This window comes from Ambystoma mexicanum, chromosome 14 (assembly GCF_040938575.1).
Source record: "Ambystoma mexicanum isolate Mex_15411 chromosome 14, UKY_AmexF1_1, whole genome shotgun sequence".
In the NCBI taxonomy this organism is placed as follows: domain Eukaryota; kingdom Metazoa; phylum Chordata; class Amphibia; order Caudata; family Ambystomatidae; genus Ambystoma; species Ambystoma mexicanum.
Genome location: NC_090940.1, coordinates 88,092,141 through 88,112,528, shown reverse-complemented (window position 1 = coordinate 88,112,528; position 20,388 = coordinate 88,092,141). Strand labels below are relative to the sequence as shown.

General features: G+C 50.8%; 1 protein-coding gene across 7 annotated transcripts in view; it reads right to left on the bottom strand.

Annotated features, from left to right (window-relative positions):
- RYR3 (ryanodine receptor 3) overlaps positions 1-20,388 on the bottom strand; it is a 1,751,462-nt gene that overhangs the window by 645,246 nt on the left and 1,085,828 nt on the right. For all 7 annotated transcript variants that reach the window (XM_069638568.1, XM_069638566.1, XM_069638573.1 and 4 more), the window contains one exon: positions 14,299-14,388. In XM_069638568.1, the coding sequence (XP_069494669.1) occupies positions 14,299-14,388 (90 nt within the window). The remainder of the gene's footprint in view (positions 1-14,298; positions 14,389-20,388) is intronic.

The window sequence follows — 20,388 nt, the reverse complement described above, 5'->3', positions numbered from 1 at the left end:
TGGGGAGGAGGGGGGTTTGTGGCCAGCATAATACAGAAGGTGCATCTAGACTAGTCAGGGAAGGCTCTAAGCTAGTGCAAAACCACACTGAACAGAAGGAGACATTACTTAACAGAAATGTTGCTTCTATGGATTCTTCTCCCGTAGATTCCTCATCCGATAGATATCCTTCCAGCGTTAGCTGCTCCGAAACCTTTTGACAGGGGGTGCAGTACGACTTGACATCAACCGTTGGCTCCTCTTGACTCTGCCATGTCACTCCTCGGCTGCAAACGTGACGTTGGCCATATATGTTACGTCACTGTACCCCCATACCTCAGTTCCCGCCCACACCAAGCTCAGCAGCCACAAGGGAAGAATCCATAGGATTTGGCTTAAAGACAGCCAAAAAACGGATAGTAACTTTGTTTTGTGAGGAACAGACACCATACAGAAAGAAACCGACTGACAGCACCCAATAATGAAGGACCAAATGTGCCGAACACCAAATAGTTATCACCTCAAGTTCTTACACTTTTAGCAGAGAACAACCAGAAAATGGCAACAGACAACTTTCATAGCGGGGCAGGAAGGGAGGGTGATGAGGAATCTGCAGGAGAATAAACCATAGAAAGAACATTATCGGTATGTAATTTCTCCTTCAATAGATTGTATTCTCCTGCAGATTCCTCATCTGATAGACTCCCAAGGCAGGACAGAGCATGTAGGCAGGATAAAGGCTCTCAAACAAGGAAGTTCTGCAACACCGCTCTGCCTAATTGAGCGTCAGAACCACATGCTACATCTAAGCAGCAATGTTTAGTATAGATGTGGAGTGATGACCCGCTGCTCGAAAAATCTTTTACTGCCACACCATTTTTCAAGGTGGATGATGCCGCCACACCCCTGCTAGAATGAGCTCTGATGCATGGTGGAAGATCTTTTCCTGCTCTCTGATGACACTCTGCAATGCAGAGACTTACCATCGAGAGATTGTCTGCTTGGACCCAGCCAGTCCCTTCCTGGACAGAGAGAAAGCCACAAAGAGTTGGTCATCACACCTACATTCTGCTGTTCTAGCTGCATAGAAGCTGAGCGCCCTCCTAGGGTCCTCTGTAGCCTTTCCTCGTCCTTTGAGGGATGTGGAGTCAGATAGAAAACTGGCAAATCAATGCTCGGGGACACATGGAATTCTGAAAATACTTTTGGCAGAAATTTAGGGCACATCTTGAGAGAAGCCTTCTCCTTGAAAAATCAAAGAAAGGGTGGCATGCAAGTTAGAGCCTGAAGCTCACTCACATGCTTGCTAACGGGATTGCCACCAGGACAGCTGCTCGCAGGGTAAGTAACTTGTTAGAACATCAATGCATGGGCTCTAACGGAGCTGCCATCAAAAAGGTTAGAACTAAATGGAGGTCCCAGTCCGGAACCAGAAATGCAGTAGGCAGGAACCTATTTCCAAGGCCATACAGAATTGTGTAATTAACAGGACCGTGATGAAGGATCCCTGACCTGGTGACCTCTTGAACACAGACAAAGCCTCCACGTAGCCATTGACAGTGCCTATCTGAAGGCCTACTTAGGCAAGTGACAGAAGGAACTCCATCACTGCAGTTGTGGGACAAGCGATAGGCTCTATACTGCATTCTCTACACCACGCCTGAAACGTTCTCCACCTGCACACATAGAAGGTCTGGTGCAGCCAGTAACAACTCGAGTACTTCTTCTGAGACGTCGTAATCATCATTCCTCATCCCCTCAAGAGCCACGCATGTAGGTTGAGTGACTCTGGGTTTGAGTGGAGCACCCGAACCTCCAACTGGGAAAGGAGGTCCGGCCACCAAGGCAGCCAGAGAAGTGGTCAGATGGTCAAATCCAGGAGCTCTGAGTACCATGTTCTTCTTGCCCAGTCCAGGGCGATCAAAATCATGGTGGCTCGAATCCTCCTCAACCTCCTGAGAACCCATGGGACGACGACAGGCATTGGAGGAAGCACATAGTGGACGTCGCAGAGACACCCCACCAGGAATGCATAACCTAGTTCACCTTTTACTGGGAATTCCCTTTAGTGCAACTGTCTGTACTTCACATTGGCCTTTGTAACAAAACGATCCACTGTCAGGGCACCAGACTGGGCTAAGATCTCTTTGAGAACTTCCTGCCACTTTTCCCACTCATATGAGACCATGCTCTGCCTGCTCAGAGTGTCCACCAATCTGTTCTACGACGCTGCTAGATGGGCAGCTGAAGCGGACATCCAGTTCTCCAGCAACCAGAATAATAGCTGTAGTGCCTCTGTGCATAGGGGCAGGAAACACACTCCCCCCGCCTGTTGTGGTAGTGAATGGTCACTGTGTTGTCCGTCAGAATGAAGATGTGTTTCCCCTTGAGGGAAGGTCCAAAGGCATCAGGGCCAACCTGATCACTTGCAACTCCAGCCTGGTGATATGCAGTGGCATTCCATTGACGACCAAAGGCCACTCACCTGCGGATCCCTGATGTGAGTGCCCCAAGCCTTCAGGGACGCATCTGTGACCACCTGGACCTGAGGCCACAGTGGCCAAAAGGGTTCCCCACCATAATGCTCTCCCTGCCAGCCCACCAAACAGGTCGTTGGCCACTGGCCTCGTCACCTTGAGAGTGTCCTTCATGGAGTCCAAGTACTGGGACCACTGACCCCTCAGTAGCCACTGCAGGGATTGCATCTGAAATCTGGCCTCTGGCACCATGAAAATGCAGGTAACCATGAGACCTAAGAGGTGGAGGAAGGAAGCCATGGGTTGACTGTCGTGGTTCTGGAAAAGCTTGACCATTAGCATGGAACTGGTGACCTTCTTCAGGGAGAAAAGCCTTACCCACAGGTGCGTTCAGGACTACTCTGATGAACTGGAGCTTCTGCGTTGGTGTTACGTGGGACTTCTGGAAATTCAAGGAGAAGTCCAAACCATGAAGCAGAGAGCAGGATTCTGCGACCTGTGTCGATACCTTCGATACCTGCTCCAGAGACCTTCCTAGGATCAATCAGTCATCCAGGTATGGGAATACATGGACACTGGATCTCCTTAGATGTGCCCCCACAACTCCCATCAGCTTGGTGAAAACCCTGGATGCGGAGGTTGAGCCAAAGGGGAGTCCCCTGAACTGATATCGAGTGTCCCCAATGACGAATCTCAGGGACTACCTGTGCTTCCGATGGATCGGCACATGGAAATGAGCGTCTTGAAGGTCCACCGACACCAACTAGTCCTAGTGTTGTAGAGCCTGGAGAATTTTGTTCAGCGCCGCCATCCCGAACTTGTCCTTCCTCAGAAACCTGTTCAAGGCTCTGAGGTCCAGGATGGGACAGAGTCCACCTCTATTCTTGAGTACCAGAAAGTAACAAGAGTACCAGCCGATCCCTTCTACTCGGGTGGCACCTCTTACTTGGCACTCTTCAATAACATAGCTCCCAGTTCCTCCTCAAGCTCCTGTTCTGGTTGTTGTGGAGGGGGAGGTGGTCTGTCTGGTGGGTTTCTTAGAAAAATGTGGACAGTATCCCCATCTGACAAGCTGCAGGGCCCAGGCGTCGGAGGTTATCTCCATCCACCTGTCCCATTGCTCAGAGATTCTCCCTTGCACCGGAGAAACATGTGGGGAGAACTCAAAGAAGCTATATGGGTGCAGCTGCCCCTGCCTCTGCAGTCTGCTGGCCCCTAGAGGCTCCTTTTCCCCATTCAGGACACGAGAAACACCTCTGTTCTTGCTAGGCTTGTGGGAGCCCTGTGTTTCTACCAAACGGACATACCGTCTGTAACTACTACCATTAGAGGAAAAGCTGAATGTCTGCTTGGCAGGTTAATGCACAGCTAGAGCTAGCGACTTCACAGCTAATTTTTAGTCCTTGAATTTTTCCAAATACTTGTCGGTTTTCGGGCCGAACAGTGGCTCACCATCAAATGCCATGTACAGATATTTGGGCCTCATTATAACGGTGCCAGTCCAGAAACATTGTGCCGGTAACACTGATTACCGGCACGGTTTCCTGACCGGCACAGTATGACCTGCGATGCCGGAAACTACGTTGCCGCTAACATGGGTCACAGTGCTACTGTTGTCAGCCGCACTGTGAACGCCACCACTGGCTGCCCCCGAAGGCCGTGCCAGAAACAGCGGCACAACAGTAGTACAACATCAATCTGACTGCTATCGACATGGAAACACCAGCAGCAAAATGCCAGTGCCGCTGTGAAAGCCGCGCTGGAAAAACCGGCTTTGTGGAGCAGGCGGTAAGCAGTTTTAGGTGTGCAACAACATGCCACAAGTGGCCATAATCAGCCCGCTGCACACCATGAGCACTGTGAATGTTCAAAATGACCACACCCACACCCCACACACCTTCCAACACAACCATGCTGGCAGTTGTAGCAGCAGTCATGGAGCTGAGTCCCTGCATGCAGGGATTCACCTTTATGAGCAGGATTTGGAAGGGGATAACAGGCAGATGAGGCAGCGGAGGCACAGGAGTAGAAGGAGGATGATGGTGGCCATGCAGATGCACAATGTGCAGCAGGTAGCACCCCATAGGCAACCACCCATACCTTGCATAAGGCCCACACCCTGGAACCTGACTGATACACATATACACACCCTGTATCTCCTGGACAGGGAGACCATCACCAGCATAGTTGACCTCCAGAGCCTAATTGGCATCCGGACCGACATGCCCCTCTTGCTGAAGGTCATATCTGTGCTGCAGCCCCTATTAACACACTGTCAGAGAGCTGCACAGGATTTATTAGCCCGGTTTGTCAAAAATGTCAAGTGCAGATCCTGGATGCCCTCCTTTGTAACGTGGCTGAGCACATTGCACTCCCCTGAACAATGGCCCAGGTCAATGCCACCAAAGTACTTTTTTCATGCCCTGGCAGGCATGCCCAATGTACTAGACATGCTGGACTGCACGCACATTGTGCTGGTGGCCAGACATGACAATGAGGTAGTTTAATGCAACAGGAAAATGTTCCACTCACTGAACGTCTAGGTTGTGTGTGATGCTGACCTCATACTAACACACTGCAGTGCAAGGTTTCCAGGATCCACGCACGACTCCATGGTGCTGCGTAACACCACGCTCCCAGGGTACATGGCACGATACAGTGGAGAGCGAACCTGGCTGTTCGGTGATTGAAAGTACCTACACAAAGCATGTGCACTGTGGAAGGGGGGGAGGGCTGTCACCAGTGCATTTGCGTTAGGCAACAGTATGTACACAGACAGAATGCACGAGGGGGGGCATATTTGGCATGGGGGCATGTGTAAATGGAAGGCCACACCATCACAATTTGTGCACAGATGGACATGCACATCACATGCACTACAGGTACCAGAATGCATCACTACCATGCCACCTACCACAGCATGTCCACACTGTGCACATACCCTACCAGCTGTGTCACGGCCATGTCAGACAAATAAGAGCACCCTCCCAACCAGCAGTGTGTCCCAGAGCATGAAGCTAGGTGATTTTCCTGTCACAAGCGCACAAACCCATATGCATGTCACAGGAACCTGAACAATGAAGGACCACAAAAATACGAATGTGAGTGATGAGCGATTTACATCATTCAAACCCAATCAAGCATGGTGCCCATTTAAAATGATGGAGATGTGTGTGTCGGCATAAGGGTAATGGGCAAGGTGGGGGTCACATGGGCCGTGAAATGCGGGGGCTACGCAATAGTATATCAATAAAACAAGGTCATCTGTGCCTGTGCCATTTTTTACATCCTGCGGCAATCCTATGAGACACAGACCCACATACACACATGGCTGCATTGCCTCTACCACCCCAATGACTGTGCCCCCCTTGTGTCCCTCCCATGCAGGTGACTCTGGATACCCCTTGCTGCCATGGCTAATGACACCTGTCAGGCACCCACAGAACCAGCAGGAGCATGCAAACAACCGTGCACACATCTGGACAAGGTGCACCATAGAACAGACCTCTGGACTCCTGAAGGCAAGGTTCCGCATTGATGTACAATCCCGTGAAAGTGGGAAAGATCGTTGTGGTCTGTGCCATGCTACATAACATGTGCGTCAGGATCAACATTCCCCTGCCCCGGACATCGACATGCCTCCAGCGGAGGGGGGCGATGGCAGTGACATTGAGGCATTGCCCCATCGCAGGGATGGCATAAACTGACCTGAAGCCCACCATCAACTCATCCCCAACTACTTCTAGGCACAGAGCACAAGCACATGGCCTAGGTCATACACCACATGTAACACTGCACAGGGAATAAAGCACACTTCCACAAAAATAATGAATGCCCAGTCATGATTTGCTATGCAATATCCAGTGTATTAGTAAGGTATAAGTACAATAGAACTGGTAGACAAACACCCCCTTCCCAACTACCGCTCCCCACAACTCTCCCAAATTATCCCTCCCCATACCCCCACCCCAACTCGAGCAACAATATAAATAAAGTCCTAGGCACACCCATGCCACATGTGAGTCCACGGCCTATTCACGTGGCCTCTTGTCACCTGGCCCACCCTTGTGCTTTGTTGCAGACAGGCATATGGACCGGTGCCTCGGGCTGCAATGCAGTGAACTGCCTGGATGGTGGCGGTGGCAGCATTTACAGCCACAGCTGGTGCTGCCGTGGTGGTGGCAGCAGTTACAGACACAGTGGGTGCTGCTGTGTCCTGGGTGGTGGTGGTGGTGGTGCATGGAGTTGCCCCCCTTCCACTCTGGTGCCCCTTGAGGTGCCCGGTCGTCCTCCGTCGCTGTTGGGTGAGCAAGGCATGATGTTTGGGACCAGTGGGGCTTCCAAATACCCTGATACATTCAATATGGGGATCATGTGGCGTGATGTTGACGGGGCATGCTGTGGTACATAGCATGGTGCACCCATGCATGTGTTGCAGGGACTCAGCTGCAAGTTGTGGGATGTTGGTACATGCAACACAGCTTTACAGGGACTACTGTCATGGTGACGTTGTATTTGCTGGGGACAGTGGCATGCAGGTCTGTCTGGGAGTGGGGTCTTGGGATGTGAAGGTGAGAGTGTTGAGGGGGGGAGGAAGGGGCAGGGCATATGTTGATGGCTGACCCAGCTGCAGGTCCACTATGTGAATGGGGGGTTTGTTGTGGGTCTGGCATTGACATGGAAGGTCCATGCCCTCACCATTGCATGTGAGGATGGCCATGTGTGGGTACAGGTGAGGGCTGGCATTGTTGTGTTGTGGTGGAAGTTGTGGCATGGCAGGCACACATGCAGTACACGATGCCAGGGTGGTTGTGTCTGTGTCTAGGGAATATGCATTTTCACTTGGCAGTACAGGGTGTCTGTGCAGTGTTCATCATGGATTACATGTACCGATTGTTGTCAGGGGGCCTGGGTGTATGCCTGCACCAGAGCCCTCGATGTCTATTTAGGTGTGTGTGAGAGTGCCTTCAGGCTGTGGGTGTGTCATAGTGTGCAGGTGACACAGAGAGGTGGCTTGTCATGTGGTTGTGATTGGGGCTGGCATGGGATACAATGCATGTGACTTGGTTGGCCCCATTTTGACATGGTGGGGAGGGGAGGCAGTGCTACTGCTGGCTGTAATTTGGGGGATGGGGACTGTGCAATTGCCATTTCAGTGCTGTGGTGATACGGTGAAGACGGAAAAGTGGGCAGTGGGGGTGTTTTCTGTTGGGCTGACAGGGCTTTTGTGTTGCCCCATGTGTACCAGCAGAGATGTGGGGTGGTGTTGTGCACTGGGTTGGGCCGCAATGCACTCGGCCATGTGTGTATGGCAGGTGTGTGTCCCCACTTGGCATGTCATGGTCCATCAGGCCACCTTTGGGGCGGATATGGCGATGGGTGGCTGCTCAGTGTACATTGTACCTGGCTGTGGTGCGTAAACGTGGGGGTTAGACTTGTGAACTTGTGAATGGGTTAGGTGTGGTGTGGTGCATTACCATGGGACGCTGTACAGGGCTGCAGCACCGGGTATGGTGTGCGGATGGTTACAGGCAGTGGCAATGAAGTGAATGTTGGACGCCCACTCTACAGTTGCAAGGGGGTGTGGCAGACTGGCAGTCAGGTGTGTTGTTTATATTGGGGCTTTGTGTACTCACCAGCCTCAATGGGTGTTCTGGCTCCAGCCTCACAGCGCCACTCCTTCTATGCCCTCCATGTGCAGCACGCTGAAGTACTCCTCCCAGGGCAAGAGCCGGATTGGGGAGGAGGGTCCACCACCTGTAGCCATGCATTGCCTACGGTGGGCAGACAGGAGGTTCCTCACCTTCAGGTGGAAGTTGTACCACTGCTTGTGGCAGTTTTTGACTTGTGTGGGGTTGCCACCACTGCTGACACCTTTTGTGGTACTTCCTCACAGATCTCCAGATTCCTCTGCTGTGTTCTGCAGTGCCGGTCTGTGGCAGACAGCTCCACAGCATGCTGTACGATGGTGTCTGTGAGCCTGTGGAATTCTTATTCTGTGAAGCACAGATTGCGCTGCCGGGACCTTCGGGATCCGAGATGCCATGGTCAGGAATGTGTTCCCGGAGTCAGGAGGGGTGGATGGCCACTGGAACCTGAGGATTGGAGTGGATTGTGATTTTAATGATGGCTGCCAGCCGGTTTCCTGTTCCGGTGATCACTTTATTTCCGGTCACAGTAGTTGCGGTACCGCTGTTTCCAGTGCTGCTGCGTCTGGCATGATTATGCCAGAAATGGGGGCACCTGCACCCTGGGCGATGGTGCTGCCGATTTTTTGCCTTTTCCACAGTGTTTCAGTTATACAGATGTTGGTGGTCAGTCAAAAGGTCGAAAAAAAAATCTCGAATGTCAATAATCTCGAAACAAAAATCTCGAAAAAAAAAGTCGAATTTATTAATTCATTATTTATTTATTTATATGTATTTTGGGGTCAGGTAAGTAGTAAAAAAAGGGGTAAAATAAAAAAAATTAAAAAAGGGGGGATGTGGGGGGAACCCCCCCATTTCGAAAAAAAAACGTATTGAAAAAAAAATGCAACTTTTTTTTTCGAGATATTTTTTTTTACCTTTTTTTCGAGATTTTTTTTTCGATCTTTTCACTATAAACCACTGATGTCACCTTTTCCTGCATGCCGGAATGTGTGTAGCTGACATACCATAATCGGCTGTTAGTTACGGCGCCAGTGGTTGCCAGAAACGATGGCACAGGCATCACAGAACACCAGCATTTTACTAACATAATTGGAATGAGCCCCCTAGGCGAGGATCCTGAACGGTAACATTCTTTTCTCTGCACTAGTTGCAAAACTTTTTCCAACGGCAACGGTATAGAGATTTTGTTGTTGGCCTTCTTGCCGAAAGCATCACCTCTATGACGTCATCTGGAAGGTCCCAATCCTTGTATCTCAGCCTTTCAGATACCAAGCATGAAGGTTGAGAGTCATGACCTCTGGATGGAGAACCGTGCCCTCCATTTGTGAGAAAAGGTCCTCTCTCTGAGGAAGACGTAATGTAGGACAGATGGACATGTCTGGAAGGTCCGGGTACCACGTTCCCCTGGGCCAATCCGGGGCAATTAGGATCATGCGGTTTCCGAACTGTCTCAATCTGCTGATGACCTGAGGAATGACGGGAATCGGAGGGAATGCATATAATAGTGGGAAGTTCCACTCCACCACAAACGCGTCCCCAAGGGCTCCTCTCAGGGAAAATTCCCTTGAGCAATACTTTTCACACTTCCGGTTGATTCCGGTTGCAAACAGGTCTAGTTGAGGGGTTCCCCAAAGGGCGAAGATCTCTTGAATGACTTCCTGAGCCAGTTCCCACTCGTTTGACACTGTGCTCTGCCTGATCAGAGCGTCCGCCGTCATAGTCTCCTCCCCGGCTAGGTGAACTGCCATTAAGGAGATACCTTCTTGAATTGCCCAATACCAAAGCCGCATTGCCTCTCTGCACAGAGGTAGTGACCCTACACCTCCTCTTTTGTTTAGATAATGCATGGCCACTGTGTTGTCCGTCATTATCAGGACATCATTGCCTCTGACAGATGGCAGAAAAGCCTTCAGCGCAATGGAGACCAACGACCGCTGATTGTTAGATTGTTGGCATGAGCTCCCCACCCCATGAGTGAGGCGTCCGTCACTACTGTAATCTCTGGCCATGGTTGCCAAAACTGTTCTCCTTTTAGGATATTCTCTGTGCAAGTGCACCACAGACGATCCTGCCGAACTTTGTTCGGAATCTGAAGAAAATCCGTCGTTTGACCTGAGAACTGGGACCATTGAGTCTTTAGAGCCCATTGAAGGGATCTCATCCTCAGGCGTGCCCCTGGCACTAGGAAGATGCAGGATGCCATGAGGCCGAGGAACCTATGAAGTCGTAGACCTGGAGATTTTGGGCATTTTGGAATTTGGAAACCATCTGAAGAATGTCTTGAGTCCTCGACTTGGGAGGCGAGCTCTTTCCCAAGGATGTGTCTAGTACAGCCCTTATGTACTAGAGCTGTTGGGAAGGTGTCATTTGTGACTTCTTGAAATTGAGGGAGAAGCCCAGTCTGTGGAGGAAGTGGCAGGTGACTTTCAGATGTTCCAGCGCTTGTTCGGCAGAACGTGCCCTGATCAACCAATCGTCCAGGTAGGGGTAGACGTGAATCCCCCCGCTCCTGAGGTGCGCTGCCACTACTACCATTAACTTTTTGAAGATCCTCGGAGCGGAGGTCACTCCGAATGGCAGGACTCAAAACTGATATTGTGAGTCATCAACTACGAACCTCAGGTATTTTATGTGCTTGAGATGAATTGGCACATGAAAATGAGCATCCTGGAGGTCCAATGACACCAACCAATCCTGAAGTTGAATGGCCTGAAGGATCTGAGAAAGAGTAACCATCTTGAACTTGTCCTTCCTGAGGAGCTTATTCAAGCCTCTTAAGTCCAAGATGGGTCTCAGTCCTCAGTCCTTTTAGGGGATAAAAATGTAAGGGGAGTACCATCCCTTGTTCCTCTCCGCTACAGGTACTGGCTCTATAGCACCTTTCTCCAGCAGGGTTAGACCTTCCTGCTGTAGGAGCGGGTCTGAAAACTTCAAAGGGTGTCTCCCTGGTGGATTGCTTTGAGGTTGCATTAGAAAAGGAAGACAGTAACCTTGGGCTATTATTTCTAGAGCCCAAACATCTGAAGTAATGGCTCGCCATTCTTGCAGATGCTGTGACAGCCTGCCTCCCACAGGTGTCTTGTGATGCAAGTCCTCAAAGCGGTTTTGCGGCGGTTGCTGTGGCCGCTGAGGCTGCAGCTGGAGCTGGCTTTGCACGTGTTCCTCGTCCACCACGAGTGGCCTTTCTCTGGCCCCTTTGACTGAACATTCCTCTCGCCTTTCCATATGAGGAGTAGTAACGATAGGATCTTCCCCTCCAAGATTGTCCTGACACACGAAAAGGCTGAGGTTGTCTAATAGCAGCTCCTAAAGACCTGGCAGCTGCTTCTGAGGCCTGCAACCTCTCAAGACTCTCGTCAGCCTTGTTGCCAAAAAGGTGAGACCCGTCAAAAGGCATGTTCAGAAGACGGTTTTGCACGTCTGGTGCAAAACCCGACTTCCGTAACCACGCAAATCTGCGCATTACTGTGCTAGTGCCCATGGATCTGCTCACACTTTCTGCAGTGTCCAATCCAGACTGAAAGGATTCCTGCATGGCCTCCTTTCCATCTTTAACAATGGCTAGGGGTCCTTCCCTTTCATCCCCCTCTGGTATGTGCTCTGCCGCCATTGCAATGCACTCCCACAGAGTGTACGAAACTTTTGCAAAGGCACATGTGGAGTTGGCCGATTTTAACGCCATACTCCCAGCTGAAAATACTTTGCGTGCCCAACCATCCACACGCTTGTCATCCCTATCCGGAGTGATAGAAGGGTATGCCACCTTATTTGAAGCTGTGGCTGCCTGGACCACCAGACTCTCGGGAGTGGGGTGTATAGACAGATAGCCGGGGTCGCTACTGGAAGGGCGGTATTTTGAAGTCAGGGTTTAATTCAACGGAAGAATAGAGTCCGGAGTCTCCCAATTTTTAGCCACCCTATTATGCAAGGCTACATGAAAGGTAAAATCGGATCTTCAGTGGGAAGATGATCCAATATATCGGTCAGATCATCCTGGATGAATTGAGTTGGTGGTCTAGCCCATCCTAAATAATCGACCACCTTTGTCATTAATTGACGGTATGAGGGACTGGCATGTTCCCCTGGTTTTGGCCTGCCAAAATCTGTTTCAGGTGAAGTATCAATGCCACTTGCATTATATAAGGTTTCCACCAGGTCCCTCATCCTGCTTTCCTTAGAAATCAGGCATTCCGGGACATTTGGGGTGTCATATTCCAGTTCAAAAGGAACATTCTCCTCATCAGTTCTCTCCTGTTCTTCAAATATTGAGGTTAAGGATTTGAAAAATTCTTTCCTTGGAAGAGGTTTAAAAACCTTTTCTGGGAGAGGTGGGAGAGGTGTATCAGTGGAACCTGATGGCATTACAGCCTTTGCAGCCTTCTCTTTTGCTGTTATTTTTACAGCTTCTGGCTGAGTTGGCTGAACTGGAGCCTTTGGAATATTTGGCGCTGAGGGCTTAGGGGTTGACGTCGAAAAAGGCGCCGATGGCGCTGACGAAATAGTGGCCGTCAACGAAGCTGGCTTCGAGGGCGTCGAGGCGCTCTTCAAAGACTTGCCCTTTGAGGTGCGTTTCAGACGGCGTCGGTGACCTCAAACGGTCGACTCGACTCAAGCTGTCTTTTTAGCTCGGCGTCCTGGAAGGTTTCCCGATCCTTCCTCCTTCTATCACCCGGGCTCGAGGGCGCGCGAGTGTCGGGACGATAACACTCCCGGCCGGCTTCCGAAGAAGGCGCGGACCGAGGCTTAGCTTTTTCAAACACTTCCATTATTTTTCCATCATTTTTACCATGAATGCCTCCCACTCTTCGGAGGAAGAATGTTTTCTCGGGCATTTCATCCTTTTTGTGGATTCGTCCAAGGACGAGGTGGAAGGGGACCGGTGGCGTCTTTTCTTGGACTTTTTCGTCGAAGACTAAGAGCAATGAGAATCGCTTCGGGACCTAGACTGGTGCCTTTCACGTCAAGGCGATTTCTCCTCACTGGACTTCGACTCGACTCTAGAGGCTTTTCGGTCGGGTTTACGGCCTACCTGCAGTTTTCCCTTCCTCTCTCGCAAGGCCTTCCCCGTTATCGCCTGACACTTCGTACAGGCCTCCATGTCATGGCCTTCCCCGAGACACCACAGACACTTCCGGGGCGGGTCTGTGATTGACATTTTCGAACCGCAGGATTTACACTTTTTGAATCCCGATCGTGGGGTCGTAGTCGGGGTTGACGACGAGGACATATCGAATATCTTCAGTATTTACTGCGTCACAGAATTACTCGAGGCGCGCTGAGTCTCTGAAGCAACACGTACTGCGGAAAAACATAACTGAGACCAACGGGTGCCACGCGTGCTACTTGTATACCATATGACGTCACCCTCGACAGAGGCCTTCGAGGTACCATCGACTCAACGACATCGACGCACACCGCCCTCTGCCGAGAAAAAATTTCCGAAGCAGCCAAAGCTGGATGGAATACATCTAAGATGAGGAATATGTTGGAGGACACAATCCATTCGAAGAGAATGTTCTGAAAGGTAACATGCAGAGCGTGTGGAAAAAAGGAACATATATCCGGCCAACATCTCTTCAAGAGTTGAGGAATTTCACGGCAGAGTGAAGAGGAGCAGACGGTCAATGTCGAGTCGAACTGCGCCCCCTGTAGAAAGGTTTCCGAGCAGGTGACAATGGAAGGATATTTATCAAATGAGGAATCTGCAGGAGAATGCAATCCATTGCAAGTGGGCCTCACAGATGCCCACCATCTCATCATCTTTCTCAAGTAATGCAAAAGAGTGTCCTAATTGACACATTTGTGCATTACAAAAATGTGCATTGGTGGTATGAAACTCATATATGAGGGTGGGAATGGATAGAAAAACATCAAAACATACCAAGTGGAATTTCAGGAATACTCCTGGAGGTAGTTCAAGGAAAGCTCCAATATTACCACTGTACCTGGTTGTAACACCGTGACTGGGTCTGACTATGCAGATTCCCACCATTGGTAGTATTATTTCCCTCCAAGTGATTGTGTGTAGGGAATGCATATGAAGCCGTAATGATGCCCTAAATCATGTCTTTGAAATCACTTTCAGCATCACTACAATTCCTCATTCCTACCCGCAGTAGTAGTAGTAGAGACAGTAGTGACACAGCAAGGCTCGGAGAGCATGCATCGTACCTTCTCACACCATACTATACCTTCTCTGTTAAAGTCTTGAAGGGCCGGAGCAGGGGGTGGGATTTTACATTTTCATCCAGCGAAATTCCGTATTTCCATCCACTGTGGATCTAGAAACAAAAGACATGCCTGTGTTAGAAGAGAATGATGGTTCAACGAGAGAACCAGAGCAGTGTATGAAGTCACTTTTTCTTTTTTTAGTTAGCAAGCAGTGATGAGATTTTATAAGAAAGAACCAACATACATACATGAAATAAAGTTAAAAAAAAAACAAAACTGCATTAGGGCTCATTGGCTGGCTAAAATGAACTAGAGTGGGCAAGATTAGAGAGAGGCCAGTTTCATTAGCACCTCCTAGGTACCTTCATAGTTGGGCATAGATACTTAATGTGTTTACTCGGTCAGGTGTAAGGGATCGAGCATTGCTAATAGAGAGACAGCACATTCACGTGATGGTCGTGCTTAGAATGACGGTCAGGCTCACTGGGTGGCTAAGTGTTAGGGTATTAGTGGATGATTCTGTGCTTACAGCCATTATTCTTCCCATTATGTAGCGACAGACAACTGCATCTATTCGTCTTTGCGAATGCCACTTTTCTTCTGAGAAAAACAAGGCAGCAGCAGATTTCACAGCAATGTCCGCACCAGCTGCCCTACTGCAAGCTGTTGGCAGCCGCCAGTCAGCACAGTACGAAATTGCCAGCTCTAAGCCAAGCCTTCTCGAGTAGTATTGGGCTCTGAGGTGGAAGTCCTGGGGCACAGCACCTGGGCACCACAGAAGGCCAGAAGAAGAGCACCTGAACACCGAAGGCGACATAAGGGGCAGAGACTAGCCATTTGCCAATGACCTCATTCGTTGATGGGCGGGTTTGGAAAGCAGGTGTCACAATGTGAAGGGGGGAGGGGTGGCCTAACGGTTTATCATCAATAAGACACACCATAGGCAGCTGTAATACGCTTATGGTGCAGCCTCTTAAAAGTAGAAAAGAACCCCTTATCCAATTGCATCGTGAACATTCTTATAGTTCCTCCTCATGTGGAGGAGTCGAGGACACATTCCCACACTTGTGGTCAAACGTTCACCTGTTAAGAGAAACAACTAAGCTGGCAACTGTGCAGAATTGTGCAAAAAGACAACTGACAAGACTGGGTATTAACTTGCCATTGATGGCAGCAGGTGCAAAATGTTGCGAGTACCTGGGCATCTAATAAAAGTGTCTGGCAAACGCCAAACACTTTTACACAAGCCAAAACTGTTGGCTTTGGCAATGCTTTTTTTAATAGGACTTCAGTGAAGGACACGCAGAGTGCTTATAAATCGAGTGGCAGAAGTCAGATCTTGTCAAACATTTTGAATAACACCAGTAGCGGGTTTACAACTCCAATTAAGTTACTGGAGGTCATTAGGGGTTTGGTGGTATCCCGCCGGTAAATCCAGTGGGATACCATCACACGGTATTACCGTTCCCGCCACATGATTTCCCGGGATTACTGGGATATTACAGGTGGCGGGACGGGCATTAAATCCCATCCCTTATTACCGGCACCTGGAATATGTGTGCCAGTAATACCCGCTGTTTTTTCCCAGTGGGGGCCGGATTTACCTCCAGCTCTTGACTCCAGCTCTTGACTGGAGATTAATCAGGTTACCCCCACCGACAAACCTGTACTCTGCCAGTCCAGAAAAGTGCCGGTATATGGAAATACCAGCACGTTATTTTCCAGACCGGCAGAGTCCTAATAACCCCCATTAACTCTCAGAAGACTGCTTAAAATTAAAACTGGAGGCACTTCCAGCACAAAGTTTGATAGGCTTGATTAAAGCAAGCTCATGGAGCTCCCATGAGGAGGTGTTTTGGGCAGGGGGGCAGGAACTGGGTGGGAGTAGCCATAGGGAATAAAATGGCCATGGGCGGTCAATGGGTGGGTACATAACCAATCAACACCTACAAGCTGTGTATCCCTCCTCGTATGCCATTCCACCCTATCTGTACTCTAATCCAATAGTTTAGCCTTATAGGTGTCGCAAGAGACAATTATTAGCCCAAAAATAAAACAATAAAACACTGCAATCATTATAGTCAGTAAGAAAACTGCAGTAGGTGTCAATGCTGCACCTCTTCCCCCAGGAGCAGTGGATAAAGCTGCAGACAGTGCTCTCAGCATCATCACTAGCTGTTTGCAGCAGGATAAAGTTGAGGCCACGAGGTTCAGCGATGCTGGGTCATGGTGCAGTATTGTTCCGTCTTCTCTGGTGAGAATTTCAGGAACTGGAGGTAGCTGTATGGACGGAGCCACCGACAGACAGAGCACGTCCGGGTACCAGATCTGCCGTGGCCACGCCAGAGTGATGAGTATCATCATGCAATGACAACTTCTGAGTGTGTTGATCACATGTAGAAGGAGCAGAATTGGAGGAAAAGCGTACATGGAGAGTCCCTCCTAAGGGAACTATAAGGCAATCCCCCAGACTCCCCAGCTGATGGAACCTGCTAGCGGACCTCTGGCACTTGGAGTTGAACATCGTTGTGAGTAGGCCAATTTGGGACTGAGCCTACTTGCTGAAGAAATGAGTGACTTGCACTTGCTGAGTCTCCCATTTGTGGAAGGACCGCTGCACCCTGCTGAGCAAGGCTGCAATGGGGTTCTTGATGCCTGACAGGTGAAAAGGTACAAGGAACATGCCCTGAAGGATGGTCCAGAGCCATAGTGCCTGGGCCTCCCGGGAAAGCACGGGAGAGCGCATCCCGCCCTGCTTCCGGATGTAGAACATGGTGGTGGTGTTGTCCGTGAAGATGCGCAACACCTTGCCCTTCAGCTGAGGTAGGAACAACTTGAGGGCACAGAAGACTGCCTGGAGTTGCAGGACCTTGATGTGGAGGTCCTTTTCTTCCTGGAGTCAGAGGCCACTGGCTTTGGCCCCTCACCCTTCCAGGGAGGCATCCATGGTAACCGTGGCCTCGAATTGAGGTGTCTGGAAAGGAGCCCCTTTCGTGAGAGGTAGACATGCCCCCCACCATCGAAGAGCTTGTCGGATTTCCTGGTCGAGAAGGACCTCGTTCGTAGAACATGGTGGTGGTGTTGTCCGTGAAGATGCGCAACACCTTGCCCTTCAGCTTAGGTAGGAACAACTTGAGGGCACAGAAGTCTGCCTGGAGTTGCAGGACCTTGATGTGGAGGTCCTTTTCTTCCTGGAGCCAGAGGCCACTGGCGTTGGCCCCTCACATTTCCAGGGAGGCATCCATGGTAACCGTGGCCTCGAATTGAGGTGTCTGGAAAGGAGCCCCTTTCGTGAGAGGTGGACATGCCCCCCACCATCGAAGAGCTTGTCGGATTTCCTGGTCGAGAAGGACCTTGTTCATCCAAATGCCCATGATCTGCAGCCACCGTGCACCCAGAAACTCCTGAAGAGGTCTCATCTGAAGTCTGCACAGTGGGATGAGGTGGATGCAGGAGGACATCATGCCCAACAACGACTTGCTAGCATGCACTGTTGCATTCTGTGCCGACGACAGGCGCTGCACCTTCCCCAGGATGGCCATCACCATCTCCTCCAAGGGAGTTGCCAAGCATGCAACCGTGTTGAGGCGGGCACCCAGGAACAGAGTGTTCTGCGACGGCTCCATGCAAGACTTTGGAGAGTTGATGGAGAATCTGAGATCCGTCAGAAGGTGATTGGTCTCCGTGGTGTGCTGGATTGCCAGCGCATGGGAGCAGGAGTGGATCAGCCAGTGATCTACACAAGGGCAGACGTGGATTCCCGTTAAGGTGCAGATGCGCTTCCACCAGAGCCAAACACTTTGTGAATACCCTTAATGCTGACTTCAGACCAAAGGGCAGGGCCTTGAACTGATAGTTCTATCCCTGGACCATGAACCGAAGGAACCTCCGATGTTTTGCATGGATGGGGACATGAAATTAGGTGTCCTCCAGGTCCAAAGTTGCAAGGAAATCCCGTTCCTTCAGCTGGCCGAGGCCGTGCTGCAACATGACCATCCTGAACTTCCGGGATTTCAAGTATTTGTTGAGATGCCTTAAGTCCAGGATTGGCCACCACCCTCCTGACTTCTTCCGTACCAAAAAGTATCTGGAGTACACTCCAGAGCCCTGGAGACACTGGGGGATGGGTTCTATTGCCCTCTTCCTTAACCTGGCCTAGACCCCCTGCAGCTGCAGGGCCATTTGTAGTTCTTGACGTGCCACAGGAGGAATGCGAGGACACCTGTGCTGGAATTCCAAGGTGTGTCCCTGATGAAGAACATCATTTGTCTGTGGTGATGGTCTTCCACTTGTCAACAAAGTTTGCTAGCTGGCTGCCCACTGGGGTGCGAAAGTGGGGGCCCAGATCCGTGGCCAGTTCAGACCTGTTTCGGGGTCTGCATCCTGGACTGTGGGTGCCGAGGATGCTGCCCTCTGCTGCCAAAGGTTTGCGAGCACCCTCTGTAGGCCTCCTGGGTGGTAGAGCAGGAGGGCTGGCGATAGGATGTAGAGTGTCCCTTGGAGGATCTGCCCAATTTCCCTGTTGAGGAATGAAAGGATGATGATCTTTTCTGCCTCAATATCCCCAGGGGGCGTTCAATCTCTGTGTCGGTCTTAATCGATTGGAGCGTCTCGTCTACTACCTTTCCAAACAAATTGTTCCTGTCAAAAGGCATATCCACCACCTTGGACTGCACTTCCGCCCTGAAGTCTGTAGCCTTCAGCCAACTCTGGCATTGCAGGGCTACTCTGTTGCCCATCTGGCAGAAGCCAGAGTCTGCAATATCCAGTGCCACGGTGATGGCATGGTCTGAGGCCACCTCGCCCTCTTAGAATAGGGTCAAGGCATCAGCCTTCGTGTCCTCTGGCAGGAAATCCAGGATTGCACCGAGCTTGTACCAGAGTCCCTGATCATACCGGGACAGGATGGCCAGGGTGTTGGTGGCTTTGATGGTGGAAGCCACGGTGTAAATGATGTGCTTCCCCACTGCATCCAGCTTCTTCACCTCCCGGTCTGGAGGCACCATGGACGAGGATGATGGGTTCGATGAGTGCTTCCTGGTGGCGGCAGACACCACAGAGTCTGGAGGAGGCTGCGATCTCAGGCACCTAGAGGCCGAGTCTGGCACACTATATTTCTTCTCCAGCCTATCTCTTTTGGGAGGGGCGGTCTTCAGCATCTTCAGCAGCTGCAACCCTTCCTCCCAAACAGTGTCCTGCAGTGGAATCGACATGACCATCTTCCTTGAAGACTCCCGGTACTGACAAAGGAACCCCTCCTTCTTTTCTCCAAGGGACCAAGTTGAACAGGGCAGAGGCCCTTGACAGAATGCTATGAAAAGAGCCCACCTCATCAGGGGTGAATCCCTGACGGATTTATCCGTGCCCAGAGGCTCACCATCAGCTGGGACATAATCGTCATACTCATCCATGTGGGCTGATGTCATGTCCGTGCCTGTGTCGGTATGCATAGGCACTTCTCTCACTGGAGTCAACGGTCTCAGGGTGGCGCTGGCAGTGTTGTCGTTGGCCGGCATTTCGGCCGTGATGGGCTTGGTTGTCGCCTTGGCTTGGCAGGACTTGATGAGCGCCTTGAGCTTATCGGGCAAGTCCTAGGAGGGCTCCTCACTGGAGGTCTGGTAGGGCTACTGACCAGTCCAGGAACCAGGGCAGCTGGTAGCTTCTGCTGCATCTCCGATACCAAGTTGTGGAGGGGCATCAAGATGTTTAATGACATGTCCCTGGGAGCTGGTTGAGGCGTGACTGGGATCGCAGGGACTGAAACGTGGCCCAGACGGTGGCTCCGGCTCCCCTCTTGGTGATGCCTCCGGGGATATGGGGCAGAGGCCTCCCATATGATCCGAATAGTAATCTTCAGGCAGGTGTTCGTCATCGGAGCTGGTGTAAATTCTTGGGGATATCCTCAGCAACCCCTACAGGCTTGCTTGGGACACCTTCTCTAGCCTGTGGAGAAACTCCATAGGCGGCGGTAGCTCCCTCACCTTACCTGAATCTTTAGGGAAGGAGGCGATGACAGGAGCCTGTTCACTCACAGGCGCATCCTCAGGAGTCATGGGCACAGCTGTCGGCGGGCATGTAGGTGAAGACACTCGTGGCATAGCCTTCGTCTT